The sequence below is a fragment of the Acanthochromis polyacanthus genome, chromosome 1 (genome assembly GCF_021347895.1).
Source record: "Acanthochromis polyacanthus isolate Apoly-LR-REF ecotype Palm Island chromosome 1, KAUST_Apoly_ChrSc, whole genome shotgun sequence".
NCBI lineage: Eukaryota > Metazoa > Chordata > Actinopteri > Pomacentridae > Acanthochromis > Acanthochromis polyacanthus.
The window spans coordinates 14736103-14759468 of NC_067113.1; the positions used below are offsets into that span (position 1 = coordinate 14736103).

General features: G+C 40.8%; 1 protein-coding gene across 3 annotated transcripts in view; it reads right to left on the minus strand.

Moving 5' to 3' along the window:
* Positions 1–5158: 5158 nt before the first annotated feature.
* Positions 5159–23366, minus strand: part of prkd3 (protein kinase D3) — a 40479-nt gene continuing 22271 nt past the window's right edge. The window contains exons 4-19 of one of the 3 annotated variants that reach the window (XM_022192481.2): positions 19156–19287; positions 18507–18664; positions 17398–17590; positions 17203–17280; positions 16927–17113; positions 16246–16369; positions 15940–16017; positions 12326–12602; positions 11297–11349; positions 10801–10873; positions 10596–10702; positions 10274–10435; positions 9231–9329; positions 8868–9135; positions 8346–8431; positions 5159–6815 (exon numbers count right to left, since the gene is read on the minus strand). In XM_022192481.2, the coding sequence (XP_022048173.1) occupies positions 6642–6815; positions 8346–8431; positions 8868–9135; positions 9231–9329; positions 10274–10435; positions 10596–10702; positions 10801–10873; positions 11297–11349; positions 12326–12602; positions 15940–16017; positions 16246–16369; positions 16927–17113; positions 17203–17280; positions 17398–17590; positions 18507–18664; positions 19156–19287 (2249 nt within the window). In that variant the 3' untranslated portion in view covers positions 5159–6641. Of the gene's footprint in view, positions 6816–8345; positions 8432–8867; positions 9136–9230; positions 9330–10273; positions 10436–10595; positions 10703–10800; positions 10874–11296; positions 11350–12325; positions 12603–15939; positions 16018–16245; positions 16370–16926; positions 17114–17202; positions 17281–17397; positions 17594–18506; positions 18665–19155; positions 19288–23366 lie in introns of all 3 variants that reach the window. The other 2 variants (XM_022192482.2, XM_022192480.2) reach the window with 2 other exon arrangements.

Genomic DNA, 23366 nt, shown 5'->3' on the forward strand with positions numbered 1-23366 from the left:
TAGCTTTGACCCTTTTATTTCCCTGCAGCACACAGTTTAAAACTCTGACTCAACTTTCCTTTCATGAGCTAAAATTCTCTGTAACTAATCTATTAGGCAGAAAGTAAACATACAATGGAATTCAAAGTTGATCTTGTCAAGCACTCGCCACGTTTTGGGCACCTTTGTCTCCAATACACACAGGCTTAAGGTATAAAAGTCCTCTGTAGTTTCATTCATTTATCACCCTGGTCTTACTGTGGAAAGGGTTAGGGAAAATATATTGCGTGCTGTGAGACTGAGAGATTGGAGTGTTTCTTAGGACCTGTGCCCTTTATCAAGGACACAGAACACAAAAACAAAGCAGTGTGGTTAGCTTGTGGGTTATAGTCAGTTAAAGCAGAGGCCACATGACTGATAATGTGGAAATAGAGCCTAACCATACGATACATACTGTGAAAGTTGTGGGCTTCTCCTGCTTTAGTATTGAACATTCATCTGGAGAAGCGGTTATATTTTTAGGCTGTTAATTCCATTCAACATTTACTGAAAATGTACCATAATGAATCACTATTTACTGGCCGCGGCTGAAAGACAGCATTGTGAGAATGAAAGGCCACCAGCTGAATGCCACACCAACAAGTCCCTCAGATAAAGGCCAGCACCACGGCTAAAGAGTACAGGGCCAGCTTAGGTAAAGGCTACGGGCCTGTGGCTGCAGCCAGCTGTGTATTGGGTCAGAAGATGATGTGTGAGTGCAGACTGCAGACCACCTTGATCGCCCCCCTCCATGGAAGTCAAACAGAAGTGTGCCGTGTCCTGGGAGGCCTTCTCTGCCATCACAGTGAAATGGAACTGGCCCAGAGAGCAAACAAGATCTCTCCTCATCTCTCCCCCAAGCCCAGACCAACCTTGTCCGGGTGATGGGTTTTTCTGTTGTTCTGTTTGTTTGCTTGTTTGGTCTGGAGCCCATGGATACCCAGCATGAGAGGAGAAGCGTAGGAATGGAGGACGTGAAAGAGGAGAGCGGAGAGGTGGTTGTGGAGGAGGAGGCGCTGGTGTGTAGGGGGGGTGGGGGCAAGGATGCATGACACGCAGACCTCCCCTTGAGGTGACGAGAGACCTGCCGAGAAGCTACCAGGCAAAGCTGCTTAACAAATACACACAGACCCCAGGATCAGGGCCACAAAGGCCCAGCGCCGCTTCTGATCCTTCAGCAGATGTTATTTCTGACATGAATCTTGTAGCACGGTCGTAATTCATGTCAATCATACATCAGCCTTTCAGATGTTTTCATAGTTTGTTCTGAAAGAGTTTTACTTGGCTGTATTCAGTCGTACTATGTGACTGGTATCCAGATATTTGCACAGGTAAATTGTAAATATTGCAAACTATAACACACATTACGTGATAGTAACATTTCTAACGCTCTTCAGCCATCTTGACATCACCAAATGCTAAACAGTTTCCAGAAATCTTCAACAAACTAAGTGCTCCTTTACAATTTGAGTGGATAAACCAACAGAGAGTGACACCTTCTGGCAGCAAAGGGAACTGTATTCTGACTTTACACAGACTAAAGCCAAGTTACTGTATGCGGGTCAATGTATAATTGCGGACTTTTTGTAACACAGTTGACAGGTATCATAGTTGACATTTTTGCTTCAGGCCAAAAATCAACACCACATGGCATTTTTGCAGAAAGATTTTTCTAAATATTATATGCAACTGAGTAAAATTCAAATTAAAAGTTAATAATAAAGATATTGTAGTACCAACGTCCACACTTGACTCACACATTACTTTATACTAACTAGCTAAGAAAGAGGAGAAAGTACATACCTTTGAATCTTGCCAGTCTTTTTTTCAGGAGGAAATGACATCATGAGGAGCAGGTCATGTGATTTGGAATTAACACACTTCCTTAAGAGGTGTTTTTGTAATGGGTAATGGGTAACTTAGTTGAAAATGATTTCTCAGACACAGATAGAATTTGTTATTTTCCATATAAAATTTGACATATTGCCAAAAAAAGAAATATCTGTCATGATTATCTCAGTTTAATAAAAAGAACACAATCAAAACCATTTTTGAATCAGCTCATTTTATGATTGTTTAGCAAATTAGAAAGTGGTTGTTATTAAATTGGAACGGTTATTTAGTTGACATTTTAGTGATATCCAGTCATTTTTTATTCATAAGTGATTGTTTCCATAATAAATAATTATGGAATTTGTATGATCGTAATGAACATAAAAAAGTATTAGTTTTTTTTACTTTTTATAAAAATGTATGCAAGATCTGTCCCATGGACTTCAAAAGTGCCTTAAAGGGGAACTTCGGTTTTTTTCAACCTGGGGTCTGTTTCCATATGTAATTTCATACATGTGAGTGATGGAGAAATGAATTTTTGACATAGCTCGAGTATTTAGCCAGGCAGGCAGCTTAGCAGCTCAGCTAGCAGCTCGGCTAGCGAAAAGTATGGGGCAGCTGCCCGCCCCCCCCGTCAAAGTCTGCCCTAACGTGCTTTTGCCCCACACTGACGGGCTCAGATAGTCTCAATGAGTGTCCCACAACATACTAGAGATGAGAAGTGAACGAAAACCTCCACATTACCTGGCGATCGCTCTTTGTTTTGGTCTGTATCCAAATCTCAGGACGCTGGAACGCAAATCTCGTTCCGAAATCGCGCGAGAGCTCGCGCCAAAACCGGTGTTGGCAAGAGCTCTATGCACTGAGCCCACAGGATATTATCTGAGGAAGGAGAACATTCGATTTCTTTCCTTATGATAATGTGGGTTCATAATGTCATGAAATACACATGCTGCTGTTAAGGAGTACCATCAGACTCTGTAGCAAGTGGATGACTGGAAACTCGCCTTGACGTTTGTTCATAAAAATGACATCAAAATTTACTTTTGAAAGGTCCCTTCCAGATATGTCTAAAGCAGAGGAGAAATAAATACTTAGCTCTAGTAGTTAAAAATACTGTAGAAATACTGTGCTCCAAGTAGAAGCCATTCATTTAAATTATCCTCAAGTGAAGTAGAAAAGTGTTCGAGTCAAATATACTTAAAGAATCAAAAGGATACGTACTTATTAAGCAAAATAGCATATTTCAGAATGCAATGTGAATAACTGCATTGTAAGTATTGATGCATTAATGAGTTAATCATTGTCATATAGTATATGTTATATAGTTTTTCTGAAGGGTAGCTTGTTTATATCAATGAATAAAGTTTTTTCTTAATCTGTTGTGTTATATAATAAGGTCATTGTTGATTGTATTTTGTATTCCTAAACTAAATTTGCAGCATAATTGAAGTTATTAAATATATGTAGCTAAATAAAAAGTACATTATTAGCCTCTCTAATGGAGTGGATTACATATACAAAGAAACGCAAAATGGAAATGCTCAAGTAAAGTACAGGTAACTCAGAATTGTACCTCAGAACAGTACTTGAGCAAATTTCCTCACAAGATAAATGAAACACTCAGTTTAGAAGGTGAATTTGTTTGTGGTATTCTTTTTCCATCAAAAAAAAAAAATCTTATACACTACCAGTCAAAAGTTTGGACAAATCTAAAATGCTTTTTATCTATTTGCATTATTTCCTACATTGTAGATCAATGCTGAAGATTAACACTTTTTGTGTACAACATTCTTCCACATGTATTATTTTATAGCTTTGATGTCTTCAGTATTACTCTACAATGTACAAAAGAATTAGGTAGGTAGGTGTAGTAGGTGTGTCCAACCTTTTGACTGGTAGTGTAAGCACTTCTCTCCTTAGCTGAAGCCATATATAGAGTGAAGTGAAATTGAACAAAAAAGATAAATAAAAGATTATTTTCTACTATGCTCACTCTCTGGGAACTTTATTAGGCACAACAGTGGCCAAAATATTATGAACACTTTAAAATGTATTGCAGTCCAGTACACCACAACCACCCACTGTGACCTCAATAATACACATAAAGCAGAATCATCATCTGAAGATGTAGAAGCTTCATAAAAGCAGGTTTCAGATCAGAGCTGTTGCATTGGGTTGCATTAGAGACGTACCTAATAAAGTGACAAGTGAATCTATTCTCCACATTTCACAGTTTTTTTGCTCCTAAATTAGTCATGGTTTCATAACATAATTTAACAAAAGCTGATCACAGAGAGTTAGGGGTAATAAAGTTAAATTAAGCTGACAGTAAAATATGCTTAAAGCTCGAAAGTAAATCACACGACAAAAACCTGAAACCTCCTTCCAGCCAGAGGAGGGAGACATTGCATCTATTTTGTCTGATATGCGTCTTTCCGTATTGTATCTTTAAATGTGACGAACACAAGCTACATTAAACTACAGGATATGTACCAGAGGGCAGTTTACCGTGGTCACCGCTGAATGTTCAAAGTCCAGCTCAGTGGACTCAACAGTGTTATTTAGGTCTGTTCAGTGTACGAATGTCTGCCTCTGCAGCAGAGGTTAATGGGGTCATCTGGCCTGCAGACAAAACCCACATCTTGAAATCATTCTGACTAACAGATAGAGGAGAGCAGGATCGAGTATCTTTACCAGAGAAAAAAAAATGATAGGACCGCAATAAGGTTGATTGCTAACAGGGGTCAGTCGGTATCAAGGGAAGCTCACTTCAAACATGTTTCTAAATTAACGACAGCTGTCGATTCTCTGTCGAGGTTTATGGTAAACTGTACCTTCAAACAATAGACCCATTCACCAGTGCAGCCAAGGAATAAGACATTTTATTCATACGGGCTGAAGTTCAACGTGCACTTGATACTTAAAGGGAAATCTGTGATAACTTTTATCATGCGCGATTTCAAAGTCCTCCACAAACCCCCGCCTGCCACCACCCTCTTTAACTATGTCATTACTCCCTTGTGGTGATCGACTGGCTCGGCAGGCTGCTCGGTGCGGTGCAACAATCACATCCAGCTGTCGAGGATGGGATCTGACACGTGAAACCACTACACACACACAATCACTCACACATCATGATGCATCATACACAAAACTACAACTGCTTTTGCACACAAATCCAAAACCTGTTATACTTCATTTACTGTGTAGCTCTTTGTGATGTTGTCTCGAGAAAGACGCTTTATAAATAAACTTTCCGTCACTAGGAGTCAGGAGAAAGACATCCAGAGCGTTAAGACAAGTGTTTCATTTACAGCTGAGTTTTTATTCCATTGGTATGTACTGAAATATACAAAACACTGACACCTGCCAATCCAGCGGCAACAAAGACAGGAAATAGACAACAGGACACTGGAACATACTCCCAAATCACACAAACAGAGCAAACTACAAGGCTGCAGTATAACAAACTCCCATGTGAACCAAAATGTCATTATACCTAGTTTCTACTTTGTCTACTGACAACAGAATCGATGTTGAAAAGGTCCAGACAACATAACAAACAAGGAAATCAACACTTATATTTTGTTCTATGTAAAACCTAGGCTGGCCACCACTGGTGATGCAACGCTTCGGACACCAGCAGAGCATCAAAAACACACAAATTTCAAAATTGGAGGTTTTCAAAAGTCACATTCATGAACACTGCAAAAGTACAGAAAAGGGGACACAAAAACATGATGCTGTAACATAAGAGTTCGTTGCTTGTTTTAACCTATTGGCTCCATTATTGCATTTTCAGGGTTATGTCCCTCACAAACAAACAAACAAAAAAAAGAAAATTCACAATGTTAATCAAGGAAAACAGTTGGGAAAAACTTAAATGAACAACATTTGTTAACATATTTGGTCAGGGTCTCTTGGTCTCTTGATCCAGGAGAAAGTTGATAAAACTTACACACTATAAGCTGCCACTAACAGTATTCAAAATACCTGCCGGGATTTGTGCCAAAGCAGCTGATATTGTGTGAGCTGCATAAACTTTCTACTGATTATCACTTCGCACTTGTACTGGAAAAGCAAAAACTGTTTTGCTTTGTGTAGCAGCGAATAGTGTTTCTATTCTATTGCTATGTTCAATAGTAATATAGTGCAAAAACCTACCACAATTACTAAATACATTAAAAAAAAAAAAAAAACATACAAACATGTGATAGTTCCAGTTTCAAGCCAAAGGACAGTCTCACAAACAGCTCAGAAATGAGAACAAACTTGTGTGTTTCATTCTCAGACTGTAAATCCCTTGTGAAAAGTGCCCTTTACTCCTGGCCTTTCTTTTTGGCTGATTTCCTCTCTTACATCAAGCCATTAATACTCAAAGTTGTCCAAAATTGTGTATACATTAGGATTATTAGCTATTAAGTTCGACTTGTGTATTTTTGCTTGGGATTGCTCTCAAAAATGAACAAAAATTGAGCAAATCCATGGAATGTTTTCATGCTATACATAAAGGAAGTGAGACCACTCCCCTCTCCTGACAGTTTCTTAATGCGTTTCTGGGGCACGCATCTCCACCTGTTTGTAGCAGCGCATGATGCTACAAATTTTGTTGGGTTTTCCCCACGTTTTAAGCCTCTGGAGAGTGATTCTCCACCCGATCGGCTTCTTTCTGTTTTCACAACAAACAGTTTAAGAGGGAAAACCTGCCGCTTCCAAAGCTTCATGCAAAAAGTCCCTGTGACAATCCCTGCGCTTAATACATGTGGTGTTGTAAGCCTCCTGCGCCACTAGGGGTCCTCTTCCATGTCATCTAGGTTGGGAGCCATGATAAAATGTTTGGGGTAAACAAGACTGTGCTCGTCTGCGTACTCCTCCCAGCGGGCGTCATCGCTCTCGTGGGTGATGTAGCGCTCGCCTCGCCGTGTTTCGAACTCCCTTAGGTCCAGCCACGTCTGATAGTCCTGAAGAGAAGACACATGAAGTTTAAAGTTGTGTCGGTACCTTGTCCATAGTACTGAGGAACCAATGCTGACATTAAGTGATTGGGGATAATTCTGCTATGGCATTTATGCGCAGTTTCCACCCCTTTAATTTACAGCCTTTATACTACAGGGCTTAGCCACATATCCCATGTTGGTATTTAAAAAAAGGCTGCTCTAGTTGATGTGGATTTCCACAAAAGGAGTGTATCAGTGTTGCGGACTATAAAATCTGACTTGTATTTGGGGTATTCTTGGTGAGGAAGTACAGCGTTGCCATGGCAGTTGGCAGCCGCAGCCTTAATACGCCTTTCCTATTCAATATGTATACCATATTAAGCATGTCAACATACTTTTGGGTGAATAACTGGCACACACTGGCTGTGCGTTACCATGGTAACCCATCAACCACATTCCTTACACCCTGCTTGCACCTGCTGGTCTGATATCAAACAGAATTGTCAAGTCGTTATACTCCTTTTTCTTTTCAGTGAAAAGTGAACCCACAGACTTCAGTTGAAGAGTAACTGATGCTAGCGCTGCGCTGCACTGGTTTCTGTCCACCATGGTTTATGTGCATCACTGCTGCATTGCATTGTGGGATATTTATGTCCCTGTAGTGTCCAGTGCTTGCCTACTGTGATACAAAATAATATGAATATCACACAAAATTGGGTTCATGCACACACACAAAAAAACACATACTATTTTTATGCTCTAAATATCATGTTAGAGCAGAATTTTGGATTCAGCAGGCAACTAGTGAACACTAAGAGGCAGCGAATAAACTAGAGGAGAGTCTGGAGGAGCTTGGTTCCTCTTCGGAATTTTGCGTACCTTCATCATAACTGATCTTGTTTCATGGTATATTTTACTGCTGTCTTTGTTTTAAGTTACTGTATTGTTTTCAAGTTATTCTCTTGTTTTACTGTAAAGCACTTTGGCCACCCTTTTTTGCTGTTGTAAAGGGTTACATACATAAACTTTAATCGATTGATAAACTTCTCTCACTCTAATTCAAAGATCAAAACATTTTTTTCCTTGATACCAACTATTATTAAACAGAAGAGGAGGACAAACGTAACCATCTGTGGTGCTGAAAGCAGGTAGCAGGAGCTGCTCTTCATTCATTTTCTCATTATTTACATTTTCATAATAGGAAAAATGATGGATAAAAGCTAAATCAAATGCTATATAAATGTGGTATCTGTCATTTCTGACCAGAAAAAGTCATATTGTGGTTTGCACATTGCTTAGAACTCTGTTTTTATGCCTTTGTTTGTTTACATTTTGGCAAGTTCAAATTCAGAAGTCTTGCAGATAAAGCTATAACCACTTCCTGTTTGCACTGTAACTACTGATGTTCAGTCAACTATCAGCAAATTATTTTTGATATTGAAAAAAGCTTCAGATGTGATGATTATAAGATTTGACTGAGTTAAGACCCTGAGAAGCATTTTAATACAAATTGTGTCCATTTAAAGAGAAAAATAAAAAGAACAAATAAGTCACCTGTAGCCAGGGATGGCTGAGACACTTGTCCACGCTGTACCTCTTCCTCATCTTGACTTGGAGAAGATTGTTGATCAGATCTGTGGCTGTGAGGGAAATGTGCACGATGTATCAATAAACTAAACATAAAAGATGCATCTTGTCATATGAACAGCACATAGCACATGACATTAAGACTTTCAAAAGGGCAAGGCATGCAAATATAGATCAAAACTTACTGTGGCTTCCCTACTAAACATTAGCATCAGCACCTTCATAAGCTGTTTCACATTGTTATGTATTTTACACTGTATGTGGGATTGGACAGCTGGGGAGATTTGAAAATGATTCATCTCAACCGCAGGCAATGAAAAGTCGACAAAAAGTTCAGACAACCCAGACATGTAGGTGGGGAGGAACGCTGTGGAGCTACATGTCTGACTAGCAGTTTGACTCTACACTACCGGTGCAGCCAGACTAGATCAAGCACTGGTGAATTCTGGCATAAAAGGGGAAAGCAAACAAACTAATTGTTTGCCCTACCCTCTGCAGAGATGTCCTTCCAGGGTGTTGGGGGGTACATGAAGGCAGCATTCTGGATCTGGTCGTTAATGTCTTCATCTTCATTAAAAGGGAAGGTCCCACTCAAGCTGACATATACAATGACTCCCACCGACCACATGTCCAACGAGCGGTTGTAGCCTTTACTGCGCAGCACCTCTGGAGCCAAGTAAGCCGGAGTGCCTACTACCGATCGCCGGAAGGACTTCTCACCGATGATACGGGCAAAGCCAAAGTCACAGAGCTTTACCTGTAAAAAGACAGAACATCAGGGTTAATCATAATTCACACATTCATATAAACACAGCAAAACATACATATATACACAAAAATCTGTGTTTTTACCTGAGGAAAAGGCTCTGCAGAGGCCAGTAGTACATTTTCAGGCTTCAAGTCACAGTGAACAATGTTTTTGAAGTGCAGATGTCTTAAGGCCACCAGGATCTGTTGCAAACACAAGTCCCATAAGCACAGATTTAGCTAAAAAAAATCCAGATGACAATACTGTAAACTCCAACATCTAAATGTTTTAACCCATAGAGCGTTTGGTATAAACAGAGTGCTGTTTGTATAATCTATGCAGTCAAAACTATAGTGCTGCCATGTGGAAAAATAGTAGCAATATAAGCATACTAATGCCCTTAAATACTTCCATCTTGACCAGTACCTTCACATAAAGACACATGATCTCATCTCATCATTTCATCTATATTCACGAGGCCTGCCATAAGCTTGTGCTGCACGCATGTCTGCATATGGCCCTGTACCAAAACCACAGTGCGCCTGGCTCCCCTATCCTGACCCTGACTTTGACAGAAGTCCTCCCGGCCACATCAGAGCCAGGCCCGCCGCAGCTAATGGCGCTGTTGTTAATGGCCCCGCTCCCGTTTGGGACCCGGGATCCGCGGAGGCCCAGGAGCCTCCTGCTCTTCTAATCAGGCCACAAAGCCACCAGCACACTGCAGGCTGTAATCCACAGCCAGGGAGGAGGCCGTGATGCCATGCAGACAGAGCCCGTAAACAATTCCCCCCAATCAGCTCACCACAAGAATAAACAGGCCCTAGAGCTGCAGCAGAGGCTCATCACACCCCAAAACAGGACAGAGAGGGAAGAATGCTTGGGTGGAGCATTAAGGGGATGGATTTGAAGGAAAATGCAATTTAAATGTATAAAATGTAAAAAGATGATGCACATGCCGTAAATCTAATTGAGCATCATGGACTATTGTGATAAACTGCTTTCAGATTGAATATAGTTTCACTAAACCATGGCAAATCTAGATAACGCTAGAAAACCAGCACATGAATCTTGATCCCGGAGACAGGAAATGGACAGCGGGAAACAGGATAAAGGGAAGAAAAGAGTGGCATGTTTTAGCAACACAAACCTGTGTGACGAGGAACTTGGTGATTCGTTCAGGAAGTTTGCTCTTCTCGCTTGACAGGATCATCTCCAGCATGTCGCCATGCAGCTTTTCCATGACAACAAACACCCGCTCCGGCGTCTCAAACATACACTCCAGGTTAACGATGCCTGGGTGGTGCAGATTCTAAAGAAAAGCACATAAAAGTGAAGTCTTAGCTTCTAAATCTCAATCCTTAGCATATACTGTGTATGAAAAGGAACCACACAAGGCCTGTCAGTAAAAGAATAAATTAAATAAAAACTGGATTTAGTTTGGTGGTTTTACTGATGGATTCTGTCATTACCTGTAATATGGCTACTTCATTCCTTAGCTGACTCTCCTGCTTGGTCGGAAATCTCATCTTGTCAATTACCTTGATGGCCACATCTCTTCCGCTCTTTCTGTGTTTGCCTAAAATATCATAGAATAAAGAATAACTGTAAATATCCCACAAATTTAATACCGTTCTCAGTAGAGCGGCAGTAAATTTTAATAAAAGAGAAACATACCTCCGTACACAATGCCAAATTGGCCCGATCCCAGCACTTCATCAGAGAATATTTGGTACACCGAGGCAATATCCTGAACAGATATAATTTACAGCGTTGTTTAATTACTTTGTTAGACTTTCATTTGTGGAAATATTCAAGTTAACTTTCCATGCTGAAACTGGCAGTGACAAACAGTTACATCATCGATGGTTTGGCAAAACTCTTGCTCTTCCAAAATGTTTTCTGGTATTGCCAAATATTTAACTTTCACTCAATGCAGAAGTGGAACTCAGTCAAAAACCCCATGACCAAAAAAAATAACAAAAAGAGTCTGCAGCTTCCCCATTTGTGCAGCATTAAAGCTTCCACTGGATGTTTTAGCAAAAGAAACAGTAGGATACAATTTCTGATCTGACCACAACAGCTACTTTAATAGCACACAAATGCTTGAATTTGCAGGCTGTGCTGGGAAATTGTGCAACACGGTCGCAAAGAAAAAAGCGGCTCCACTTACCACATTCTCCTGGATCTGGCAGTTGGACACAGATATGCTGATGGACAGCTCTTCTGGAGGGGAAAGCACATTTCCACATTTAACAAGTGAAAAACGCCACTTCACCGATGCAAAAACCAGCCAGTGAATCCTTAAGTAACTGCCGTCAGAGGTGCATTGCTCACATACTAGCATTTCTTTTTTCACAACCTTCAATCTTATCGCAGCTGCACGCAATAAGTCACAGCTCTACATAATGAAGCATTTTATTACACAATAAATTGGCTATAAAATTGATCTGGAAAGCTATGTGTGACTGAACGGCGCAAGTATGCAACGCATTTCAAAGCTGGGAATTTAGGCAGCCGCAGGGGCTGATTTTGCATAGTAGGCAATGAATACAAAGTCAGAGATGAAAGCCAGCAGAAAACTCAGTGTGATCATTTAACTAATGCTGCACGCAGAAATTTAATTTTAATCTTGGACAGCATGCTTTGATTTCAGTTGATAGAGAGGACCACATAAACTGCACTGATATTTGCAGATTAAAGAATATTTATGACTTCATGTACTTATACTTAATGAATAAATCCATATTTATGAAGCAAGGGTAGTTGAGGCAATGTGCTTTCATTTCTGAGTGGTGAAGTGGTTTAGACAGTGACATAATGAGTTTCTTCTTCAGGTCTATAACTTCTTCCGATGGCCTTTTTTCTGATGCGATGCCTACAATCCTGTGCTGTCAATGAGCATCTTTTATATGAATCATTAATCTACAAATTAATCTTTAACCACAGAGCCTCAAATGACAACACAGACTTTTATGCTCTTTTGAAACCATCTCTGTCCTAACCGATGAGAGTGAAGCTCAGTTTCCGTACCGTCATGTTCATTTGTCATCTCCAAAACGTAATGAGCCTCACTTCCTTCTGAACACTCAAACAGGATTTATCCTGCTCATCAAATGTTAAGGCAGGCCTAAATATCTTGTGAATACACAGTTTTTTTTCTCCCAATTTCATCCATGGAGTTGTAATAAATCCTACTTACTGTGATCTTTGCCCTGACCAGCAGCACTTGCCACGCTGGGCTGAGGGGTGACAGGCATCAGGGCCTGTCTGATGGCCTTCTCCCAGCCCTGAGCCACCTCCATGCCGACTCCTGAGGCAGCCAGAGCGGGACTGTGGTAGTGACCGCCGTTGTTCTCCCCTACATAGTAGACCATGGTGGCTGTGATGATCTCGAAGCAGTGAGGGTTGCTGCCCTGAGCCAGCTTGCTGTAGTCTCTGGACTGTTCTACCTGGAGGATCTCAGACAGGGGGATTTCCTGTGGAAGCAGTGAGGGACAGCTAATAAGAAAAACAGACGGTTTTCTAAAAGGCAGGCATTTCTCAAATAAATATCAAGCGAGAGCTGAAGTTTCACTATTTCTTTTCTCAATATTTTAACACTGAGGCATAAAAAATATCTTTTCAATGAAAGAAAGTGAAAAAAGTGCAGAGGACTTAAATTAACACGCACATTATAAATTCACAGAAATCAAATGTGGTAAAAAAAAAAAAAAAAGCAAAGACACTTAAATACCTAAATGAACAATTAGTTACAGTTAGTGTGAAAAGAAGAAACAAAACATTGTCTAAACAAAAGTGGACCTATAAAGTAAATATATAAACGCAGATAAATTAGTAAAAAAATAAAAAATAAAATAATAATAAAAATTCCTCCTTAGCTTTAAAAGACACTTTGTAACTACATATGTAACAAAAGTACATGACTGTTGGCTCATTTTAAAAAAACTAACACCAAAAATCTTATCAGAGCAAAAAAACCAAAGGATGCAAAACTATACCTACATAATAAAGCAGCACACAGCAGATAAACAATATTGATACAGGTAGTAACACTCACACACTCCAAAAGTCAGCACACTCAGTAGTCCCAGCTCTAACTTTCTCCTTTCCTCTTCTCTCTCTTATGAGCACAAACAGAGAGAAGAGTTGCAGTGCACTTTAAAAGTCCCCCCTTCCCCTTCAAACTCACTGTCAAATCAAAGAGAGGAGGGAGGGTCAAAACTAAAAAACACAGAAATTTCCAGCCAATGGGGGCTCAAGAGGCACACGCTGTCCCCTCCGCGTGGCTCACCACAGAGTATCAGATGAAGTGCTTGTGGTTAGCGGAGCCGGGTCACGTGATGGGGCCCTGCGGCGGCCGAAGTGCTCTGGTTCCCTGATTACAAGGCAGGGCCAGCCAGAGGCCCCATCTGAGCACGAGCTGCTGGCGCTACCACTAGCCACTGAGACGAAAGACAAGGCAACTACCGTTCCTCCACGGGGTAGTGTGTGAGTGGGTGGGTGGGAGTGTGTGTGCTTGTGGGTGGGTGCAATGTTTCAGTGTGACAGGACACAGTCTGGCAGAGACAGAGAGAAGCCCCCTCACCCCATAAAAGGTTCTTCAGAGAAAGCCACAAGTACAGGGGTCTCATCTTCAAACGAGCAGCCGTTATGGCTTCCAAATGGTGAAAATGGCTGCCATGCCTGGCAAGCAAGCCACCACGCGACCACCACTAATCAGATTGGAGGTATAAAGAAAAGCGGAGAGGGAAGGACAGTGGCCACACACTGATGAGCAGCAGGCTAGAAACTTCAGAGAATTGAAAAGAAAATGGCCAAGATAGACGATTTCCCGGATACCGAGCTTAAGTGGTTTCAGAAAAGAAACCCCTAGAAGAACCTTTTTCTGCTATATGTACAGGAAATCATTTCACGTTATCTATGACAGATAAAAATCTTCTGCTCTGAGGCAACAGGCTTGAAACAAAGAGCAAACTTTGGTGCATGAAAAGAAGGGATTTACAGCTAGCCTTCAATTAGCCTCCTGAAGGTTTTAAACGTAGCTGAGTGCCAAGTTGATAATAAAGAACCACATAAAGCTGCCAGTAAACACACCCTGAGGAGTCGGTCCCCGCTGAGGTTTCCTCTTCAAGGCTTTAGTGGCAGGGGATGAAGGGTGTGACAGAATAATTGAGAGAAAGGGAGAGGGAATTAAGTTTTTTCATGCTTGTTTCACAAACAGCGTGGATGGGGATAATAGACAAAGAAGAAAAACACAGAATGAAGCATACAGCTGTGTATGAAACCACCTGTTAGACAAGTGAACTGATGGCTCTCGCACTGGAAACTCTGCATCCTACACACCATCCCACTGCAATGCACCTCTGACCACAGCTCAAGGAGGTGTCAAAAGTCACAAAACACACAAAACGACATGAACAATAAAATAATTACATCCCCCCTCCACCCTACACACACACAACCACCAACACACATGTGGAAGTCTTTACCTAGCAGGCTGTAGTTCCCTCCCTCAGGCCTCAGTGTGTAATTACTGCACTATTAAGCCTTGCGGCAGTGTAATGACTGACTACGGTGCTGCCGCTGAGCGGGAAGAGTCACACATTCTACCCAACTGATTTAACACGTTGAAATGACAGCATTTCACTCACAGCCACCACTTCAACTTACTTATTTAGGTTTGACATTCAACATGTCACTGTCTGGTGTTCAAATTCATTTATTTCTTAGAATAAATGTTGATTAAAAATTCTCCTGCCTATTCTTTTTTTAAACTAAGTCTGAATTATGACTTTCTTTCCAAAACCCCTTCAAATGTCCCATCTGTTCAGTTAGTGACAACACAATACCTAAAACATCGCAACCCTTTCACTTCTTACAGGGAAGAGACCAGGCTGCAGGGTGAAAAACCACAGGGGAAATTTCAGTAGGCCGAACTGACCTCACGGTAGTTTATAGTTGCAACACAGCAGCCATTAAGCTGAGTCACACAGCTACCACTAGTTAGATTATTTTTACATATCTCTCATACATCTGACAGATAATATTCCCCCATAAATATGACAATAAGTCACTTCACTTCAGAAGGACAAGACAGTACTGACATTTTAAATTCTGAATTGTGTGAAGTCATTATGAGTATTTCATAAAAAAATAAAATAAAATTAACTCTCCAGCTACCATGGAACTTTTTCACAATATTGGTTACCATTAGATACAACAGTGTTTTAAGGATTTTCATAATTTTAAATAATGTTCCTATAAGGCTAAATGTTAACTCAGACTGGTGGTTTAACTGCAACATCCAGGGGATGCTGTCAGAGCCACAGACTATGTTAAAGGATAACAAAGAAAAAAAGAGGATGTTGTCAAGGACTCAAATCACACATTTTTGTTTTTTTTTCCCTCAAATGCAATATATTAACAAAGGTAGAACATTTTTCTTTTGGGAATGCTGATGAGGCAGTGCAATATAAAATGTTCCTCCACATCATGTTAGACAACATTTCTAGATAACACAAGAGGGACGCTTGTAAAACATTTCAAGAATGTTTTAAGAAAATTAATACCAAACATCTTAGAGAATGCTATCCTACTGTTAAGAAAAACATTCTGGGAACAAAAGAAAACTTCCCACTGAAAACTTCACTTGAACGTTTTCAGGACAAAACATTCTTGCTAGGTCGACAATAAATCACCCCGCATTAAACTGAACAATTTTCTGACATTTTAATGGATGTTACTGCGTGTCAGACGAGGAGGATGAGACATGTTTTTCCAAGAACAAGGCAGAGATGATAGTTTTAAGCTTACTTTGTAGAACTTGGCTCCAGTGTCGTTCTGGAAGAGACTCAGACTCTTGCTGTCCAGCCTCCAGTAATGTCTCTTCCGCTGTGAAAGTGAAAAATGAAAAAGTTAGTCTAAATGGCAAAACATACACCCCCTTCTACCAATATATTACAGAAGTGTGAGATTTTATTTCACAATTAAAATACCTTCTGCGCTGAATTCAACAAATGTGAACAGCTTTGAAGAAGGATTTTTTCCCCAGCATACAGGCTAAGCGCAGCCACTTCAGGCTGGGCTCCTCTGTTGGGCTTTTGGGGTTATCAGTCTTACCAGGTTGTCCCTGCTTGTATAATGAACCATCCAGCCCTCCTTCACCACAGTGGAGCTCCGCCTCTTGGTGTGTTTGATGGACTGGACCACCCGCATCAGAGGGATGTTGCTGCTAGTGGAAGGGCTAGAAACACAAAAAGAAGATTTTATTGATGATTATCATAATTATAATCCTCTTGGAGCCCAATTTAATGAAATACTCGCTGGCTACAATTTATTTCACCTATAGTAAGGTCATGAAACCTTTTATATTTGCTTTTCTAACTACCCAGTGTCTGGTAGGTAGGAAGTGATGCATTTTATATTTGCAGCAATGGCAGTACTGCTGGAAACATAAAACGCTGCTGCTGGTATAGAATAAACATAGGAATTGGGCAGTTAGACCTGGTGGTTAAAACATAACCGCAAAGTCCCCGGTTTGAATCAGGCCAGTGACCTTTGTTGAAATTCTCCCCCTTCACTTCTTGTTTCCTGTCGTTCTTTAATGAAATATTCAACGAACGCAAAATGCCACAATGTAATATGAAAAACAGAACTAAGCATTTGGAAAGAACAGCAATATCTACCACTGCTCCAACAACAAAGCACACACTGCCACCTATTGAAAATTATACATCACAGACAAAAATATAATAGATGCCAAAGTGGACAACTTGTATAATTAAATCAGTATCTTCGTACCTAATAGTCTTGATGGGCTCTTCGTCCTTCTCTCTATCTAACAAAGGGGAATCCATGTCGAAAATCCTTTCATCTGGGGTGGAAGGTTCCTCTGGATCATCCAGTGATCTGCCACCATCCATATCACTGCTGTCCACCTCCATGGTATCCATGGTTGTGTCTGAGTCTGGCCCAGGGCTAGCTGGCTCTGCCCATTCAAATCGAATACGCAGTTATTTAAAATTGCAAAAATTTGAAATATACAGCTATCGTTTTGAAACTGGGAGTAGAACTTGCCTCCGTTGAAGTCGACCTCTCCTAAGCAGTCTCTTGGTACCTTTGAAGCGCATCTCTTATGGCAGTTAAATCTGCAATCTGAAACATAAAATTGAAAAATGACTCAAACCAGTGATAATTATCATAAACACTGCCATTTTTGTCAGAAATGAACCACCATGCAATTAGAACAGACGTTTTTGGATGTAGTCCTACCTTTACACTGCATGCCCTGGCGAAAGAGACCCTTGAGCAGGCGCTTGCAGTACTGGCAGATAGTCGGACGAGTGTAGGTGTGAATGGCGAAGGTGTGCGGCACCTTAACCCGCGTCTTCTCCATCCTGTCCATCCAGATAGGCCTGCCGCTCCAAGACAGGATGCGCTTCCCTGCCTCCTGATGGGACCTCTGCTGCTGGAGTTGGAAGGATGGAAAAAAAAAAAAGAAGAAATCAAATGGATATTCGTAAGAATTAAAAACCACATGCAGGGCAGGAGCAAAAGGAATAACAGAGGAAGAACAACCTCAAACAGACTATATGAGTGGTAGAGAAAGACAGAGTGAATAATGACATGGCAGAAGAAAAGAGAACGAAATGAAAAGGGAAAAAGCATCTGTCATGCAGAGTTAGCATGACTTTGCATACTATTTACAATCCCAGTGGCCTATGTAAGGTTATTAGGCTTGTCATGTTTTACCACATATGAGCATTTAGTTTTGATTTTAGATGAATAAATCCAGCAGTCTGGAGGCCACAGACAGAAATAGGAAGGGCGCTTTCTTCATTTTTTTGCCAACAAGTGAGTAGATACATAATCTTGGACTTCAGTGGACTTTTATGTCATTAGCATAATTACATTTCCTGATGACCTTTTGCGGGGACACAGACAAGAGGGGAATATTCTAGTGTGAGCTTATGCAAAAACTGTTTCATAAGACCTCACTGAAGATCTCTCCACAGAGCTCTGTGCAGCTCAATTCAATTTTCTGGATCAGTGGTATTCTACAACATGGCCCAGGAGACTCACCCATGGAAAAAAGCCAGACTTGATAAGTTTAGAAACATTTAACAGAGGAGGCAGAGCTTGTGAGCCGCATGTGGATTGAGTGCCTCAAATTCTTGGCCAGTTCACCTGGATTCTAGTCTGATTTAGGATGATGTCAAAGCTGCAGCCAGTTCATTTTATGCGTGGATAAATAAAAAATCACCACATTTCCCCCTTTCATTCAGAGGATAAGCAGATACTAAATTCTTTCTACATTGCTTTTTGGGTTTGTTCATTTCTGTCCAAACACTTGAGTCGCACTTCTAGCAATGAGAACTCACCTCATCCAGGACAACGACTGCATTTTCAGCAGGCATCGGTCGGGGGACAGATAGAGACGGTCCGGGCAGCGAAACATTGGACAGTCGCCTTTTCCTGACACCAGTACAGTTATTTGGGATCTTGAAGGCACAGCGCTTGTGGTAGTTCAGCCCACACCCTTACAACACAGAAACATAGATGACATCAGTCACAAAAACTAGAAAATATTTCATTTTAGAAATCAGCCACAAGATGGCCCCACTGATAAACAGGCACCAGTATGAGAATTCAAACCTAGGAATGTTTCTATGATGTAAATCAACTTGTCAAACCTAATTCATAGTGAGTGATGACTTCAAATGCAGCCTAATGACATGAAAACAAAACAGTATAATTTAAATCTGAAAAAAAATGAAAGGCAAAGCAGTGGGCCATAACTCCACAAGATCTGACAGTCAAGCATGTCAGTGGCTGCAGTTCCCAGACTAACTTGTTCATTCTCAAACATCGGAAATGAGTGTGGATAGTGAACACAATAAGAGACAAGATGGATCTCTAAGAGCTTCCCCAGAGAATTACAGCAAGAGGTTTTGGGGAATGGAAGGACTGATAATTACACAGTGAGACCTGAAGTGTTCATTGAAGTTTGCATGTGAGTGTGTTTCTAACCTTCACATTTAAGCCCCTGACGGACAAGACCCCATAACATCTCCCCACAGTAGTCACAAAAGGTGGGGGCCTTGTAGGAGTGGACATAGAGGGCATGGGGTCGGATCTGGAAGTCCTCAACTGTGGCTTGAGCTGAAAACAAAAAACATGTGGTGTGAGTAAAATATGGTGAAAGTGAAAGAAATCCATAAAACAGAAGAATCTGAACAAAACACGAGAAAAGATGACAAAGGAATCCAAAAGACAAGAGCAGAACGGCTATTTATCAGGTGTATTTGGGAGCTATTTCATACAGTTTTTAATATCACACAAATATTGCAGACAAAATGCACTCTCACCATTTGCATGTGAGCTTGTGTAGGGAAAAATAATGTAAAAAACAGCAAGGATGATCCTCTGTAAACAAAATGAGTGCTATATCCTCATTGCTGCAGTAGAGGGCGTCACACCTGAAGTGACATAACCTCGGTATAATAGTTCCCTTTATCTAGTGACAGGGCACACCCATGTAACATCAGAAGAATCCTGTATAATGTTGTTATATCACACCGTCTATCTCATGTTCAACATCATGTCAGAGGCAGAAGAGGTATGAATAAGTGTCCATTTCTGTTTCTCTTATTTTGCCTTCAACTCTCTGCTGCTTTTTGTATAACAAGACACACCGAGCTCATTGTGGGAAGCAAGACTTGGCTGTGAGTCATCAAAGATGTGAAGATGAGTAAGATATGGAGGTGAATGCTGCCAAAAACTGTCTGTGCGAAACTGAAGCTTCTCTTCTCTCAGTGTTCCTTGCTGTTCCTATGCAATCATTTATGTGACCTCTCTGACCAACAAGGGAATGGTTAATCTTTACACCTGGGTTGAAGAGCAAAACCTGCGTGGTGGCACTGGTGATGTCAAGTAGAGTGTGTTGGTCTTTTTCCTTTTAAGTGATTCAACAAAACATATCTTTGTGTGAACATGTCAGTTGTTCTGGTGGGATTTGGGTTCGAAGAACAAATATAATGTGGTCAAGAGCAAAAACTAAAAGCATTTCCTTTGCTAAAAATCAGCACATGCTGGGCATAAAGACAAATGAAAACATCCCTTCGGAAAGAAAATAATTTCCTAAATCCTTACATGTTACTGACAGCAAAAGGCTAGTCATGCTGAATCACTTTGATCTGTTAATTTCAGGAAAAAATTTTTACCGGAAGGAAATTATATCGGTAGATTTTAGGGTCAAACTAAATAAAGGCACTGACATAAATCAATTTTCTTAATTATTATGTCACTCCCCGGAGGCACTGGGATAAAACTCTCTCAGATATTCATCTTTTGCACAGTACCATTAGTACTAGAAGACAACATTTACGGCGCCAAACTTTCCTCCTCACCCCCCATTTCGGAGAACTCTGACGGCTGGCGGGATGATGTTCGCAGTTTGGATTTGATTTGAAAGGGAAGAAAGAACACAGGCAGGTCACATGCCATAAGGCGAACATAGCTCCCTGGCGCAGATACATGAAAAGCGGCATTCATGAGCTTTTTCACACACGTCTGCAAAACAACTGGCCACTTCTTAGCAGTCGCAGTGTTACGCAATGCTTGTCATGCTAATTAGCATCAAACAACACCAAGCACAAACTCGACACGTTGTTTTTCGCAGCATTTCTCATGAGCAGAGGGGCTTACATGAATGCACTATCTGTTTGCTTTGAGGCACCAAAGTTTCCATTTGGAGGCCAAAAGTTTTCCTCTGACAAAAATAAGTTTGTCACATTCATGACAAACAGAAGCTATTGTAAAATATCAATTTTATGCTGCCATTAGTGGTGAATAAGGAGCTTGTGAAAGTGGGTGGGAATTTAAGAGGAGTGAAAAACAGAACAAAGGGACAATCGGTCAGGCCAAACCTCAAACCTCATGGGCCGAGATGGCCTGTGCAGTGTCCGCTGTGTCCAGGGCCGCCCCGCACATCAGAGCGTGTTTACACTCCGCGGGTCTACTACAATCACTTACTGCAGGAAAAACAAGCCCTTTTCTTTGAGCTCACAGCCAAGAAAAAGCCACTTCTGCCTCCCTCTTGCAGAGAGGGAGATATTCAGACGGTCTCTCTCCCACAGCCGCGGAATCCAACAACACACTGGTTAAGGAGAAGTGAACGGAAGATGACAGGAGACAAATTGCGGGGCGGAAAAAGGTTCATATTTTCCCTGAGCCAAATGAAAGCCTTGGGAATGTGGAGCTCTCCTTTCGTGTTTCTCAAACAAAGATCAAGTATCTGACACACAAACCCCCTCATGAAGTTCATTGAGGGTTTGATGAAATAGAAAAAAAAACTGCAGGTGTTGCATATGTAGCAAAGCTGATATCTTCTGAAGTGGTTATCATCAGGTATATCTCAGGTTATAAATCGTCTGGCTCTGCTGTTGGAGCTTACACCTGCAGATGGATTTGTTGAGGTAGGAGGGATTAGAATGAGAGAAAGCGAGGAGGGAAAGAGAGCCACAAAGACTGAAACAAAAGACAGCACAAGACAAACACAGACAGTCAGAAACAAAAAGAAGGAAGTTCTCCAGTCTTTAGTCTACATTCCTCAGAGCTGATGCCTGAAGTATCCTCAGATCCTGAACCCATACAATCATCCCCTGTCTAAATCCCTGCAAACAATACCCTCAGCCCAGGAGAGAGGGGGAGATATTCAGCACAGGTGGTGTCAGGTGCTTCCCAGTAGAGACAGATGGAGCAGGAGAACAGATTAAAGCTGAACAGATACTCTAAGCCATTTGTTGGTCTCAGCACCGCAGAGGAAGCTGATTCATTTATCACAGGAAATGACAAAGAAAAACCAAACACCTGTGTAGCTGCTACAAAGGTGCACAATCTGATGGAAACTGTGATGAGGAGGACTGAAAACAAAACAAACTTTTCACAAGCGGTTTTCTTGCAGTCGCTAACCTGACGGCATAAAATTGCACAAGACTAGTATTTTGTTTGGACAGCAAGTAGTAGTGAGTACAAAGGATTCTCACAGCAAGCACCCGACCCACTGAAGTGCCCTTGAACATGACACAACAGGCTGTGTTTACTGGAAGGAGTGTCAACTGTGACTCGGCACAAAATGTAACAAGTGGAGCCTCCTCCAGTGTATTAGTTTTAGACCGTTGTTTGGATTTTAAAACACTTGGTTTATACTGCGTAGAGGAATTTTATATCCATTTTTCTCCTGTTTTGGAAGTCTAAAGAAGCAGGACCTTAAGTTTGTTTGGAGTGAAGCAGACTGAGCCAAAGCTATGCTAGCAGACACACTGTTCTGTATTACAAGCTTTTATATAAGAAATAACAAAATAAAATAATAATAAAAACAGGTCAAACTGTCTACGTAAGGTTTGGTGCCGTGCGGTGTGATTAATCAGTATCTTTAATTGTATCTTTATACCCTCCCTCCTGTAAAATAAATGGGTCACACCATACTAAAAGTCTTCTGCTGGGTTTCTCTTAAATAGATCACAGTTATCTTTATGTTTTCAGCTGAATTTAAGTTACTGCATTCGACAGTGAATAAATACGTCTCTGTATTCCCGCCTGATTGTGACCCTGAGCTTCCATGAGGGATGACACCAATAGGGCTATGGCCTCTAGGTCGGCTAATTGATCAATATGGTATCATTTGACGAAACTGTCACTGTTCGGGCAATTGCTGTTTTACTTTCATAAGGATAAGTCTGAAGTCTGAATAGCTTTCCATGATTAAGTATTTAGTAGACAACAGTAATTGACATTATGTCAAAGAAGTAATCGACTTTGGTATATTTGTTCAGACAGATGTCCAGTAAGCTGTCTGTAAACTTTGCCAGCAGCAGTTTGAATAAAAGCAAAAGCAGTCAGCTAACTTTTCAGTCATCATTTGTGTTTAACACTTGATGCTGTGAAAGTGAACATATCAGAATCACTACAACAGATACATCCAGTCACAGTTTCGACAGCTCCAGCATATGTAAAGCATCTTCTCATCATAATGAAAAAAGTGCATCACAGTGGGTCTAGTTAAATTAGAGAACATAGTTAATATTATTTATTATCCTTCAAATACTAGCTTATTTTGTGTATTTATAATTATTTTAAGGCTAGTAAAGCTTGCAGCATTACAGCTGATTTAGTTCATCTTGAGATAACATGCAGATTCTGTTTTTCTCCCTGTGACCAATCAGCTGGTGAAAGAGCAA